Source organism: Carcharhinus amblyrhynchos, chromosome 19, assembly GCF_965287045.1.
Source record: "Carcharhinus amblyrhynchos chromosome 19, sCarAmb.v2.hapA, whole genome shotgun sequence".
Taxonomy (NCBI): Eukaryota; Metazoa; Chordata; class Chondrichthyes; order Carcharhiniformes; family Carcharhinidae; genus Carcharhinus; species Carcharhinus amblyrhynchos.
This window is the reverse complement of record NC_137342.1, coordinates 891,030-904,760: the sequence shown is the minus strand read 5'-3', so window position 1 is coordinate 904,760 and position 13,731 is coordinate 891,030. Positions and strand designations below refer to the sequence as shown.

Genomic DNA, 13,731 nt, shown 5'->3' with positions numbered 1-13,731 from the left:
AGAAATAACTTGCCCGCAGATGCTCAGTTTGGGTTCTGCCAGGGCCACTCAGCTCCTGACCTCATTAAAGCATCGCTTCAAACATGGACAAAAGAGCTGAATTCTAGAGGTGAGTGAGAGTGACTACCCTTAACATCATGGCAGCATTTGACCGAGTGCGGCATTAAGGAACCTAGCAAAATTGGAGTCAATTGAAATCAGGGGAAATCTCTTTGCTGATTGGAGTATTAGCCGGAAGATTTGTGATGGCTGGAGGTCAATCATCTCAGCCCCAGGACATCACTGCAGGAGTTCCTCAGGGTGATGACAGAGGGATTGAGTTTAGGAATCGGGAGGTAATGCTGCAACTTTATAAGACCCTTGTCAGGCCTCATTTGGAGTACTGTGCGCAGTTCTGGTCGCCTCACTATAGGAAAGACGTAGAAGCTATTGAGAGGGTACAGAGGAGATTTACAAGGATGTTGCCTGGATTGGGAGGCATGCCTTACGAAGTTAGGTTGAGGGAGCTGGGTCTCTTCTCCCTGGAGAGACGAAGGTTGAGAGGCGACCTGATAGAGGTTTATAAAATGTTGAGAGGAATAGATAAGGTGGATTCTCGGAGGCTATTTCCCAGGGCTGAAATGGTCGCTACGAGAGGACACAGGTTTAAGGTGCGGGGAGGAAAGTACAGAAGTGATGTTAGGGGTAAGTTTTTCACTCAGAGGGTGGTGAGTGAGTGGAATCGGCTGCCGTCAGTGGTGGTGGAGGTGAACTCGCTGGGGTCTTTTAAAAGACTTCTGGATGAGTATATGAGGTTTTATGGGATTGGGGGTTATAGATAGGTCTATAGATTGGTAGGTGTTGATGTGATCGGCGCAACTCGGGGGCCGAAGGGCCTGTTTGTGCTGTAGTGTTCTATGTTCTAAGGTCGATTGACTGACTGACCAGTATGCAACTGACCAGTGTCCAGTTGCATACCACAGAGATCTGTGCTGGGTCCCCTATTATACATCATTTATATAAATGACCTAGATGACTATGTGAGGGCAAGTTTAGTAAGTTTGCAGATGACACAAAGATTGGCCAGGTGGTTACCAGCGAAGCTGAGTGTCTTTGGCTACAAGATGGTATAGACAGGATTGTCAAATGGGTAGACAAGTAGTACATGGAATTTAACCCTGAAAAGTGTGAGGTGATACAGTGAGTAATTTGACAAGGAAGTATTCAATTAATAGCATGACACCAGGAAGTTCTGTGGAACAAAGGGACCTTTCTGTGTTTATCCATTGATCTCTGAAGGTGGAAGGACATGTCAGCAGGGTGGGGAAAAAGGCATATGGAACATTTACCTTGATCATTCGAGGCATAATTTACAAAAGCAGGGAGGGCATGTTCAAATTGTACAGAACTTTGATGAGGCCACAGCTGGAGTACTGAGAGAGTTCTAGTCACCACATTATAGAAAGGATGTGAATGCACTGGAAAGGATGCAGAGGAGATTCACCAGAATGTTGCCTGGGATGAAACATTTAAGTTACGAAAAGAGGTTAGATAGACTTGGGTTGTTTTTCTTGGTTGGAGATACCGGCGTTGGACTGGGGTAAACACAGTCAGAAGTCTCACAACACCAGGTTAAAGTCCAACAGGTTTATTTGCTAGCAAAAGCTTTTGGGGCACTGCTCCTTCATCAAGTACATGGGAGTTCTGTTCACAAACAGGGCATATAAAGACACAAACTCAATTTACAAAATAATTGAGGTAATCAAGTCTTAGAGGTGCAGACAATGTGAGTGGAGAGAGGGTTAAGCACAGGTTAAAGAGATGTGTATTGTCTCCAGACAGGACAGTTAGTGAGATCTTGCAAGCCCAGGCAAGTCATGAGGGTTACAGATAGTGTGACATGAACCCAAGATCCCAATTGAGGCCGTCTTCATGTGTGCGGAACTTGGCTATCAGTCTCTGCTCAGAGTCCTCCCACTTACCTGATGAAGGAGCAGCTAGTGGCTGAAAGCTAGTGGCTTTTGCTACTAAATACGCATGGTGAACAATCACTAAAACAACTATATGATGACATCAACAAGTTAAGAACATAAGAAATAGGAGCAGGAGTCGGCCATCTAGCCCTTCGAGCCTGCCCCGCCATTCAATAAGATCATGGCTGATCTGAAGTGGATCAGTTCCACTTTCCCACTTTCTCCCCATAACCCTTAATTCCCTTGCCTATCAGAAACTTATCTACCTGTGACTTAAATATAATTTAGCGAGGTAGCCTCCAACACTTCAACGGGCAGAGAATTCCAGAGATTCACCACCCTTTGAGTGAAGAAGTTCCTCCTCAACTCCGATCTAAACTGCCGCTCCCCCCTTATCTTGAGGCTGTGCCCTCTAGTCCTGCTGTCCTTTCTGAGCGGGAAGAACTCTCTACCTCTACCCTATCCATCCCACGTCTCTATAAGATCCCCCCTCATCCTTCTAAACTCCAACAAGTACAGACCCAGTCTATTTAGTCTCTCTTCTTAGTCCAACTCCCTCATCTCCATCCCACCATCAGACTCACCATGGACTATTCTCCAGAATCAGTTGCATTCTTGGACACACGCATCTCCATCAAGGACGGTCACCTCAGCACCTCACTGTACCGCAAGCCCACAGACAATCTCACAATGCTCCACTTCTCCAGTTTCCACCCTAAACATGTTAAAGAAGCCATTCCCTACGGACAAGCCCTCCGTATACACAGGATCTGCTCAGATGAGGAGGATCGTGACAGACACCTCCAGACGCTGAAAGATGCCCTCATAAGAACAGGATATGGCGCTCGACTCATAGATCGACAGTTCTGACTGCACTGACCTCCTCAGAAAATAAACACAGAGTACAGTGGACAGAATATCCTTCGGAGCGGAGAAGCTACGACATCTTCTCCGGAGCCTTTAACATATCATTGATGAAGACGAACATCTCGCCAGGGCCATCCCCACACCCCCACTTCTTGCCTTCAAACAATCACAACCTCAAACAGATGACAGCAACCTCTGCAAGACATGCCAGATCATCGACATGGATGCCATCATCACATGTGAGAATACCATCCACCAGGTAAATACTCTTCCAACTCGGCCAACGTTGTCTACCTGATACGTTGCAGGAAAGGATGTCCCGAAGCATGGTACATTGGGGAGACCATGCAGACACTACAACAATGGATGAATGAACATCGCTCGACAATCACCAGGCAAGACTGTTCCCTTCCTGTTGGCGAACACTTCAGCGGTCACGGGCATTTGGCCTCTGACCTTCGGGTAAGCGTTCTCCAAGGCGGCCTTCACGACACACGACAGCGCAGAGTCGCTGAGCGGAGACTGATAGCCAAGTTCGGCACACATGAGGACGGTCTCAACAGGGATCTTGGGTTCATGTCGCACTATCTGTAACCCCCGTGACTTGCCTGGGCTTTGAAAATCTCACTAACCGTCCTGTCTGGAGACAATACACATCTCTTTAACCTGTGCTTAACCCTCTCTCCACTCACATTGTCTGTACCTTTAAGACTTGATTACCTGTAAAGACTCACATTCCAATACTATTTTTTAAATTGAGTTTGTGTCTTTATATGCCCTGTTTGTGAACAGAACTCCTACTTTTCTGATGAAGGGGCAGCACTCCGAAAACTAGTGGCTTTTGCTACCAAATAAACCAGTTGGACTTTAACCCGGTGCTGTGAGACTTCTTACTGCAGCAGAGAAGACTGAGGGGTGAACTGATGTAGATTATGGGGGGCATGGATAGGGTGGATAGTCCCCTTAGTTGAAGGTCAGTCACCAGGGGACATACGTCCAAGATTTAGGGGGGATGTGGGAAAAACTTTTACCCAGAGGGTGATGACAGTCTGGAATGCACTGTCTGAGAGGGCGGTAGAGGCGGGTTACCTTATATCCTTTTAAAAATATCTGGATGAGCACTTGGCACATCATAACTTACTGGTCATGCTAAGTTGACCCTAGTGTCAGGGGATTAACAGTGTAAATATATTGATTATGGGAATAGGGTCTGGGTGGGATTGTGGTCAGTGCAGACTCAATGGGTTGAATAGCCTCCTTCTGCACTGTAGGGATTCTATGATAACATTCAAGGCCATGGGCCAAGTGCTGCTAAATGAGATTAGGTGGAGAATCAGGTGTTGGTACAGAGCCGATGGGCTGAAGGGCCTTTTCTCAATGTGGGATTTTTTTGATTCCAGTGTCCAAGGCCCAATCATCTTCAGCTGCTTCAATAGTGACCTTCCCTCCATCATCAGGTCAGAAGTGGAGATGTTCACTGTTGACTGCACAATGTTCAGCACCATTTATAATTCCTCAGATTCTGAAGCAGATTCTGATTCAAGTGCAACAATATCCAGGCTTGGCCTGACAAGCAGTAACAGTCACATCACACGTGTACCACATCACACATCACACGTGTACCACATCACACATCACACGTGTACCACATCACACATCACACGTGTACCAGGCAATGACCATCTCTAAAAAGAGAGCATCTCACCCCTTGACATTAAGTGACATTACCATCACTGAATGTCCCACTATCACTATCCTGGGATTACTATTAACCAGAAACTGAACTAGATTAAATATATAAATATTGTGGCTACAAGAAAAGGTCAAAGGTTGGGAATTCCTGACTCCACTAAACCTGTCCACCATCTACGAGACACAATTCAGGAGTGTGATGAAATATTCTCTCCTTGGCTGGATAAGTGCAATTCCAACAACACTCAAGAAACTCAACACCATTCAGGACAAAGTAACTCACTCAATTAGATCCCCATACGTCACCTTCAACATCCACTCACTGCATCACCAATGCTCAGTGGCAGCCGTGTGTACCATCTATTGCAGCAACTCCTTTAACAGCACATACTAAACCTGCGACCACTACATCTAGAATAAGGAACACCAACACCTGGAAGTTCCCTTTTAAATTTCTCACCATCCTGACTTGGAAATATATTGCCATTCCTTCACTATCACTGAGTCAACATCATGGGAATCCTTCCCTAACAGCACTATGGTTATACCCACTACCTCTCAGGGACTGCAATTATTCAAGAAGGTGGTTCCCACCATCTTCTGAGATGCAATTAGAGATGGGCAATAAATGTCATCCGTGCCAACAATGCCCCCATTCTGTGCACGAGTATTAAAAAAAAGCTTTTCACCAAGTTGGACACCAAACACATCTTCTGCACTTCCCCAAATGAGCCGGCAAGAACCTATTTATGTTTGATTCTACCTCCACTGCTATCTGAGCAAGTGAGTTCAAAACCCCATAAACCTCTGGAAAACTTAATTTCTTCTCATCTTCATCTTAAATGGGGACCCCTTATTTCTAAATTGTGCCCCCTAATTTTAGTCTCTCCCACTTGGGGAAACATCTTTTTAGCCTCTCAGGATTATCTTATATGTTTCAATAAGATGACCTCTCAATTTTCTAAATTCTAAGGGATATATACGTGCCTTGTCTGTCTAAGCTTTCCATACAAGGTAACTAATCTCAATAAAATGAACCTTTTCTGAATGGATGAAGGAACAGCGCCCTGAAAGCTCATGATTCCAAATAAACTTTAACTTGGTGTTGTGAGACTTCTTACTGTGCCCATCCCAGTCCAATGCCAGCACATCACGTCTGTGTGGTGTTTACACACTCTCCCCATGGTTTCCACCGGGTGCGCTGGTTCCCCCCCACACTCCAAAGATGCGCAGGTTAAGTGGATTGGCCATGCTAAATTGCCCCTTAGTGTCCCAAGATGTGTAGGTTAGAGGGATTGGCAGGATAAATATTTGAGGTTATGGGGAACAGGTCTAGGGTTGCAAGTATAGGGCCTGAGTGGGATTGCTGTCGGTGCAGACCCAATGGGCCGAATGGCCTCCTTTGCATTGTAGGATTCTATGATTCTATGATCAAATGTCCCTTTCTACTGTAAGCTATCTGCAGATGAAGTGTCCCAGCCCTCCCTACTCACCATTATAACCTCAATGGGGATTGGTACTGGGAGCTTTGACTTGAATCGGTCATTTATTTCTTTCACAATAAATACAACTACCATAATGATGAGTGAAATGACCAGATCAGCGATGTTCGTTTCCGTGATGTGATCAATAATGTACTTCAATGTCTAAAAGAGCACAAAATATACATTTTATTTAAGTTGTAAACAAAACTGTTTTAAGTTACAAAGATAATTTTGTTAACAGATCATATCTTCCCACTTGTTTAAATACATAAATAAACAGCAAGCTCAGATTTAAACCACAAATAATTTTGAGTTTAGATTTTAAACATTAGACATACAAGTTTCTGAAAGTAGCTTTTTATTTGGACTTACGTAAATGACAGAAAGTGGTCCGCTAAATCCTGGGACACTTAACTGCAAAACAAACTTGAGCTGAGAGACCAGGACATGAATGGCAGCAGCTGTGGTAAAACCCGAAATCATTGGATCCGACAGGTAAATGACAATAAAACCAACTTGAAGCAGTCCTAGAGCCAGCTGGAAACAGAAAAAATCCTTAGTAACTTTTAAGAGTATTTAGTTTTGAAATAATTGTTCCTTTTTCATACCTAGAAAGAGACAAACCTGAAAGATCCCAGTGAGGAAAGTGACAGATGCAGCAACCCAGACCTGCCTATCTTCTTTACTCATTTCAGCCGGGAAAAGTGTACTATTCACATCGACGTCACCATCAGTGACCAACCTGTTCACCACTGTGCCCACCATCAAACTCACCACTGGGAAGGGACCTAGTGACAATGAGAAATATTCATGATGGAAAACTAAATTCACAGTTTCAATCATTCAGAATAAGTCTTGCAATTTGGAATTCTCACCAACTGATAAATGTTTCGACGTTCCCAAAAAAAAGTATGTCAAGACGGGGAAAAAGGCAGCATAGAGTCCATAACCAGCAGGGACTGACACCAACAAAGCAAAGGCCAATCCTACAAAAACATACCAAGTGAATCAGACTGAATCTCAATGATTGTAAAAAGCACAATTTTCACTGCACAAACTGGCCATTACTTTTTAAATAGATTTTGCATTACAATAAAATATTTGCTGTGATTACAGAATCATAGAATCCTACATGCAGAAGGAGTCTATTCAGCCCATCGAGTCTGCACTGACCACAATCCGACCCAGGCCCCATCCCCTTAACCCCATGAATTTGCCCTAGTTGCTGCCCCTGACACTAAGGGGCAATTTAACATGGCCAATCCACCTAACCCGCACATTTTTGGACTTTGGGAGGAAACCAGAGCCCTCGGGGGAAACCCACGCAGACACGAGGAGAATGTGCAAACTCTACACAGACAGTGACCCGAGCTGGGAACCGAACCCAGGTCTCTGGAGCTGTGAGGCAGCAGTGCTAACCACTGTGCTACCGTGCCATGTTATAGTTACAATTTTTGATTTTATTAGTAATCATTATGACCAATTCTAAATGTGATGTAAAATTGAAAACTGACATTGATATATTGGCAGCTTAACATTCCAGGATACAGCTGTTTCAGGTGACATAGAGGGGGATGTAAAAGGGGTGGTGGGGAGGTGCACTACTGGTTAAGGAGAATATCACAGCTGTACTGCGGGAGGACACCTCGGAGGGCTCATACAGAGAGGCAATATGGGTAGAGCTCAGGAATAGGAAGTCACAATATAGTCACAATGTTGGGGGTTTACTATAGGCCACCCAACAGCCAGTGGGAGATAGAGGAACAGATATGTCAGCAGAATTTGGCAGGGTTTAAAAATAGCAGCATTGTTGTGGTGGGAGATTTTAACTTCCTCTATATTGACTGGGACTCACTTAGTGCTAGGGGTGTGGATGGGGCAGGGTTTGTAAGGAGCATCCAGGAGGGCTTCTTGAAACAAAATGTAGATAGTCCAACTAGGGAAGGGGCCATACTGGGACTGGTACTGGGGGAATAAGCCCAGCCAGGTGGTCGATGTTTCAGTAAAGGAACAGTTTGGGAACAGTGATCACAATTCAATAAGCTTTAGGTACTGATGGATAAAGATAAGTGCAGTCCTCAAGTTAAGGTGTTAAATTGGGGGAAGGTTAATTACAACAATATTAGGCAGGAACTGAAGAATGTAAATTGGGGGCAGATGTTTGAGGGCAAATCAACATCTGGCATGTGGGAGGCTTTCAAGTCTAAGTTGATGGGGATTCAGGACCGGCACATTCTTGTAAGCATGAAGGATAAGTTTGGCAAGTTTTGGAACCTTGGATAACGAGAGATATTGTGAGCCGAGTCAAAGAGAAAAAGGAAACATTTGTCAAAGCTAGGAGGCTGGGAACACACGAAGAGTGGAATACAAGGAAAGTAGAAAGAAATTTAAGGAAGAAGAGCTGAAAGGGGTCATGAAAGAGGACTGGCCAGTAGGATTACGGAAAATCCCAAGGCTTCTTACACATTTATAAAGAGCAAGAGGGTAGCCAGAGAGAGGGTTGGCCCACTGAAGGACAAGGGAGGGAATCTATGTGTGGAGCCAGAGGAAATGGGTGAGGTATTAAATGAGTACTATGCATCAGTATTCACTAAGAGAAGGACTTGATGAATGATGAGTCTGGGAAAGGATGTGTAAATAGTTTGAATCATGTTGAGATCACAAAGGAGGAGGTATTGGGGTTCTTGAGAAACATTAAGGTAGACAAGTCCCCAGGGCCTGCTGGGATATACCCCAGAATACTGAGAGGGAAGGGAGGAAATTGCTGGGGCCTTGAGAGAAATTTTTGTATCCTCACTGGCTACAGGGGAGATCCCAGAGGATTGAGAGTAGCCAATTTTGTTCCTTTGTTTAAGAAGATTATCAAGGATAATCCAGATAATTACAGGCCGGTGAGCCTTGCTTCAATGGTAGGGAAATTATTGGAGAGGATTCTTCGAGACAGGATTTACTCCCACTTGGAAATAAATGGATGTATTAGTGAGAGGCAACATGGTTTTGTGAAGGGGAGGTCAGGTCTCACTAACTTGACACAGTTTTTTGAGGAATGATGAAGATGATTGATGAGGGTAGGGCAGTGGATGTTGTCTACATGGACTTCAGTAAAGCCTTTAACAAGATCCCTCATGGCAGACTGGTGCAGAAGGGGAAGTCACATGGGATCAGAGGTGAGCTGGCAAGGTGGATAAAGAACTGGTTCGATCAAAGAAGGCATTGTAACTGTGGAAGGGTGCGTTTCTGAATGGAGAGCTGTGGCATTCCTCAGGGATTAGTGCTGAGACCTTTGCTGTTTGTAATGTATAAAAATAATTTGGGGGAAAATGTAACTGGATTGATTAGTAAGTTTGACAATGACACAAAGGTTGGTGGATTTGTGGATAGTGATGAGGACCATCAGAGGATACAGCAGGGTGTAGATCTCCTGGAGACTTGGCCAGTGAGATGGCAGATGGAGTTTAATTTTGGAAGGTCTAATACAGATGGGAAACAGTAAATAGCAGAACCCTTAAGAATATTGATAGGCAAAGGGATCTGGGTGTTCAGGTACACAGGTCACTGAAAGTGGTAACGTAGGTGGAGAAGGTAGTCAAGATGGCATTTAAAAATTGGGAAATCATGTTGCAGCTTTATAGAACCTTAGTTAGGCCATAGTTAGAATAAAGTCAAGAATTTGCAGGCTTTGGAGAGGGTACAGAAAAGATTTACCAGGATGTTGCCTGGTATGGAGGGCATTAGCCATGTGGAGAGAGGTTGGAGAAACTTGGTTTGTTCTCACTGGAGCGACGGAGGTTGAGGGGAGACCTGATAGAAATCTGAGATTATGAGAGGCACGGACAGAGTGGATAGTCAGAAGCTTTTTCCCAGGGTGGAAGAGTCAATTACTAGAGGGAACAGGTTTAAGGTGCGAGGGGCAAGGTTTAAAGGAGATGTGCGAGGCAGATTTTTTTTACACAGAGGGGGGTGGGTGCCTGGAACTCGCTGCCGGGGGAGGGAGTGGAAGCGGATACGATAGTGAGTTTTAAGGAGCGTCTGGACAAATCCATGAATAGGGTGGGAATAGAGGGATATGGTCCCCGGAAGGGTAGGGGGTTTTAGTTCAGACGGGCTGCATGTTCTGTGCAGGATTGGAGGGGCCGAAGGGCCTGTTCCTGAGCTGGAATTTTCTTTGATCTTTGTTCTTGATTGACTGGAACTGGATTTCAATTTGTACATATGTGAGTAAATTTATTTTGATCCAGGTATTCAACTGGTGAAAGTCTAGGAAGAATAAAGGTGTAGAGGGGTTCTGGATTGGATTTTTGTGGAGAAATCAGGAAGCTCAAGACAGGAAAGTTCCCTCTACCAAGAAAACCCGAGGACTCCTTCGGAAAGACTGCTGCCCACCATTATTCTGCAGAAGAAGGTGAGCTTGTCGTTTCTACTGGGTGTTAAAGGTAATAACAGAGGTTGGTGGATCACCAGAGCGGTGGGACATCAGCTCCATGATGAATGTCAGGTCCCCGAACCCGCACCTTTCACCCCTGACCCTACCCACCCCACATGTAACCTCTATGCCCCCTCATATCCCAAATCATCTCCATGACCCCATAGCTGCTCTATGACCCCATCCTCCCAATGCCCCCTCATATTCCCCATGACTCTTTCATGCCCTCAGAAGTCCCATGACGATTCCATGTCCCCCTCCATGTACCCTCTGTAGTCACTGTACCAGAATTCGATCTTGGCAGACCTAAAGACTCAAGAAAAGATGAACAGAAATTAATCTAACAGTCTAATAAATCTCAGGCTGTAAGGAGGACCTGGGGGGAGACACTGATAACGTTACTGAGGCAGTGATCCAGATGCCAAAGCTGATCTTCTGAGAAATTCAAGATGGCGCCGGAACGAAGCGACTTCTTCTGGGCCCAGCATACCTTCAAATTCTATCTTTTACTTTTGTTCTATGCTTCTCAAACTTAATTCTAACTATTTTAAACCCTCTAATAATGCTTTAATTCAATGTCTTACTGAAGTGGCGATCCTTAGGCTCCTGGAGACACCGGACCTGACTGACCTGAAATTGACCTGGACTGGCCACTCACGTATCCCGTACAGTCCCAGAGCCGGGGATTACATCACACCGGCTTCCAGAGACCAAGAGAAAGCCCTCGAAGCCTCTGCCGACACCTGCAAGACTCCCCGAGCCCTGGAAAAGGCACGGGAGCTGAGACCTTCACTCCGCTAGTCTCCAACAACCAGATCTGCATCCCTGAGGCAGGAGATCCCTCTCTAGCCCCAAACCTCTCTGACTCAGAGACCTCCAAGCACTCCCTCCACTCTCCCTCTCTACAATTGCCCAACACTCCTGAAAATTAACTCTTGCAGCCTAACAAACATTGCTTTTAAATTTCCTCACAGCTCCAGAGATCCTCTGAAGGAAAACCCTGGCCACAGTGACCCAGCACACTGACCCGGTCACCAGCTCATCCACAACCCCTGGGACACCATCCACTTACCGGCTTTAACCCATCCAGGCCGGAACGTGGTTTGGATATCTACTGACTGAAGCCAAATCACAGCCCAACAGTGACCCAGAGCACTAGACCACGCAGACCCATTGATCAACACAGGAACCAGACGCAAGGTAATAAATACTCCATCCATACACTGACCAGAACGAAGAACCTCACTGGACACAACTTTACCCTTAACACCGCAAACCACTCTCACCTTTCTCAGGCTGGAAAAGAAGAAGTCACTCCAGGAAGCAGCGAGAACGTTTAGGCCGACAGATGAGACTGAAACAATGCAGTCCCAATGCTCTCCTTCTCATCTTACTGCTTGCAAATGTCCAATCTCTGGAAGATAAGCCAGACAAACGTGGAGCCAGACTCACTTTCCAAAGCGAACTGAAGGACTGCTGTGTACTCTGTTCCACAGAGACATGGCTCAGCCCTGCTTCACTGGACTGCACCCTACAACCAGAGGGCTTCTCAATCTATCAAATGAACCATACAGCAGTCTCAGGCAAGGCTAAGGGAGGTAGGGTTTCCTTCCCAATCTCACCTCATGGTGCCTAGATGTAGCAACATTGGCGAGTTTCTGCTCCCCAGACCTGATGCTAAAATGTCACTTCTATTACCTTCCACAGGAGTTCACCTCCATTATCACCCCATGCCAACGTGAAGATTGCGCTGGATGAAATATGCACGACTACAAATGAGCTTGAGATGAAACATCCCGAGGTCTTGCTCGTCATGGCTGGGAACTTCAATCAGGCCAAGCTCTAGAGCGTCCCACCAAGTTATCACCAACACGTGTCCTATTCCACCAGAGGCCCAAACATCCTAGACCAGGGCTACACAAATATCAAACGAGCCTCCCGCTCTATCACTCACACACACTTTGGCAAATCAGATTGCACGGCTGTGCCCCTGCTCGCGGCCTACAAGCAAAAACTGAAGCGGGAAAATCCATCAAAGAGAGTCGTGCAATGTTGGTCTGAGGAATCGGATCATTTCCTACGGGGCTGCTTGGAGTCAGTATTTAAAAACTCTGTGACCAGAGTGACACCACTACAGTAACTGGCTTCATTAGTCAGTGAGTAGGAGGCTGTAGAACCAAATCCACATGTTTCCCAACTGGAAATCATGGATGAACAGGAATATCCCTGTTTGCTTTTTTTTTAAAAATAAGACTGGTCGGCGCAACATTGTGGGCCGAAGGGCCTGTTCCGCGCTGTAATGTTCTATGTTCTATGTTCTATGTTCTATGCTGAAGTCCAGGTCTGAGGCGTTCAAGTCAGGCGATCCTGAGCTTTATAAGAAAGCCAGGTACGATGTAAAGAGATCCAGCAAAGATGCCAAAAGACATGGAATGTAAAATCACCGGCTCAGTGCAATCCTCCCTGGTGAGCTCAATGCATTCTATGGCTGTTTTGAGCAAGAGGTCAGCAAGAACATGCCCCCAGCCCGGAAGCCTTGGATGAACCTGTATCTGGGGGTCACCATTGCAGCTTTCTCGAAGGTCAACCCATAGGAAGCGACTGGCCTGGGTGAGGTACCTGGACAGTGTGAGAAGTAGTGTAATTTTTAAGGCTGCAAGAGCTAACAGTACAATCAGCAGTGATAGAACATAGAACATAGAACATTACAGCGCAGAACAGGCCCTTCGGCCCACGATGTTGCGCCGACCAGTTACAAAAACAATGACCCACTAGCCTATACCAATCCCTTTTCGTCCATAAACCTATCCAGAGATCTCTTAAACGCCCCCAAACTAGACGCATCTACATGGACGAGTTCAGCAGCATACAGAAAGGGGGAGGCACATGACAGACAGTTAACTAGGTTACACGAAACAGATAACCGCAGTGATGAGATTAAGCGCAAAATGGGAGTTGAGAGAGTGTTAATTGAAGGAATGACACAATACAAGCCATTTACAGTGTTTAAAGTTAACAAGGTTAACAGCCAAATAAGGGGGAATAACACAATACAAGCCATCACAATGTTTGAAAAACAGTATAAAATGTGCTGCAAATCTATGTAAGGTGTGCCTATTTTGACTAGACACCCGGTCTTGCAAGAACGACAAATAAAATCTTGCTCCTTCAGAACTTGACTTGACTAAATTGTTTAACTGTGAGCTGTGTTTCTCACAACAGGCACTCAGATCCTGTGTGGATCAGCTGGCGGGGGGATTCACAGATACCTTCAACCTCTCTTTACAACATTCTGAGGTCCCTATCTGCTGCA

General features: G+C 45.5%; 1 protein-coding gene across 1 annotated transcript in view; it reads right to left on the bottom strand.

The window, feature by feature from the left end:
- LOC145355577 (chloride anion exchanger-like) overlaps positions 1-13,731 on the bottom strand; it is an 81,213-nt gene that overhangs the window by 52,023 nt on the left and 15,459 nt on the right. Inside the window, exons 3-6 of the mRNA XM_080207827.1 lie at positions 6,871-6,981; positions 6,620-6,783; positions 6,368-6,532; positions 6,005-6,157 (exon numbers count right to left, since the gene is read on the bottom strand). Coding sequence (XP_080063953.1) covers positions 6,005-6,157; positions 6,368-6,532; positions 6,620-6,783; positions 6,871-6,981 — 593 coding nt within the window. The remainder of the gene's footprint in view (positions 1-6,004; positions 6,158-6,367; positions 6,533-6,619; positions 6,784-6,870; positions 6,982-13,731) is intronic.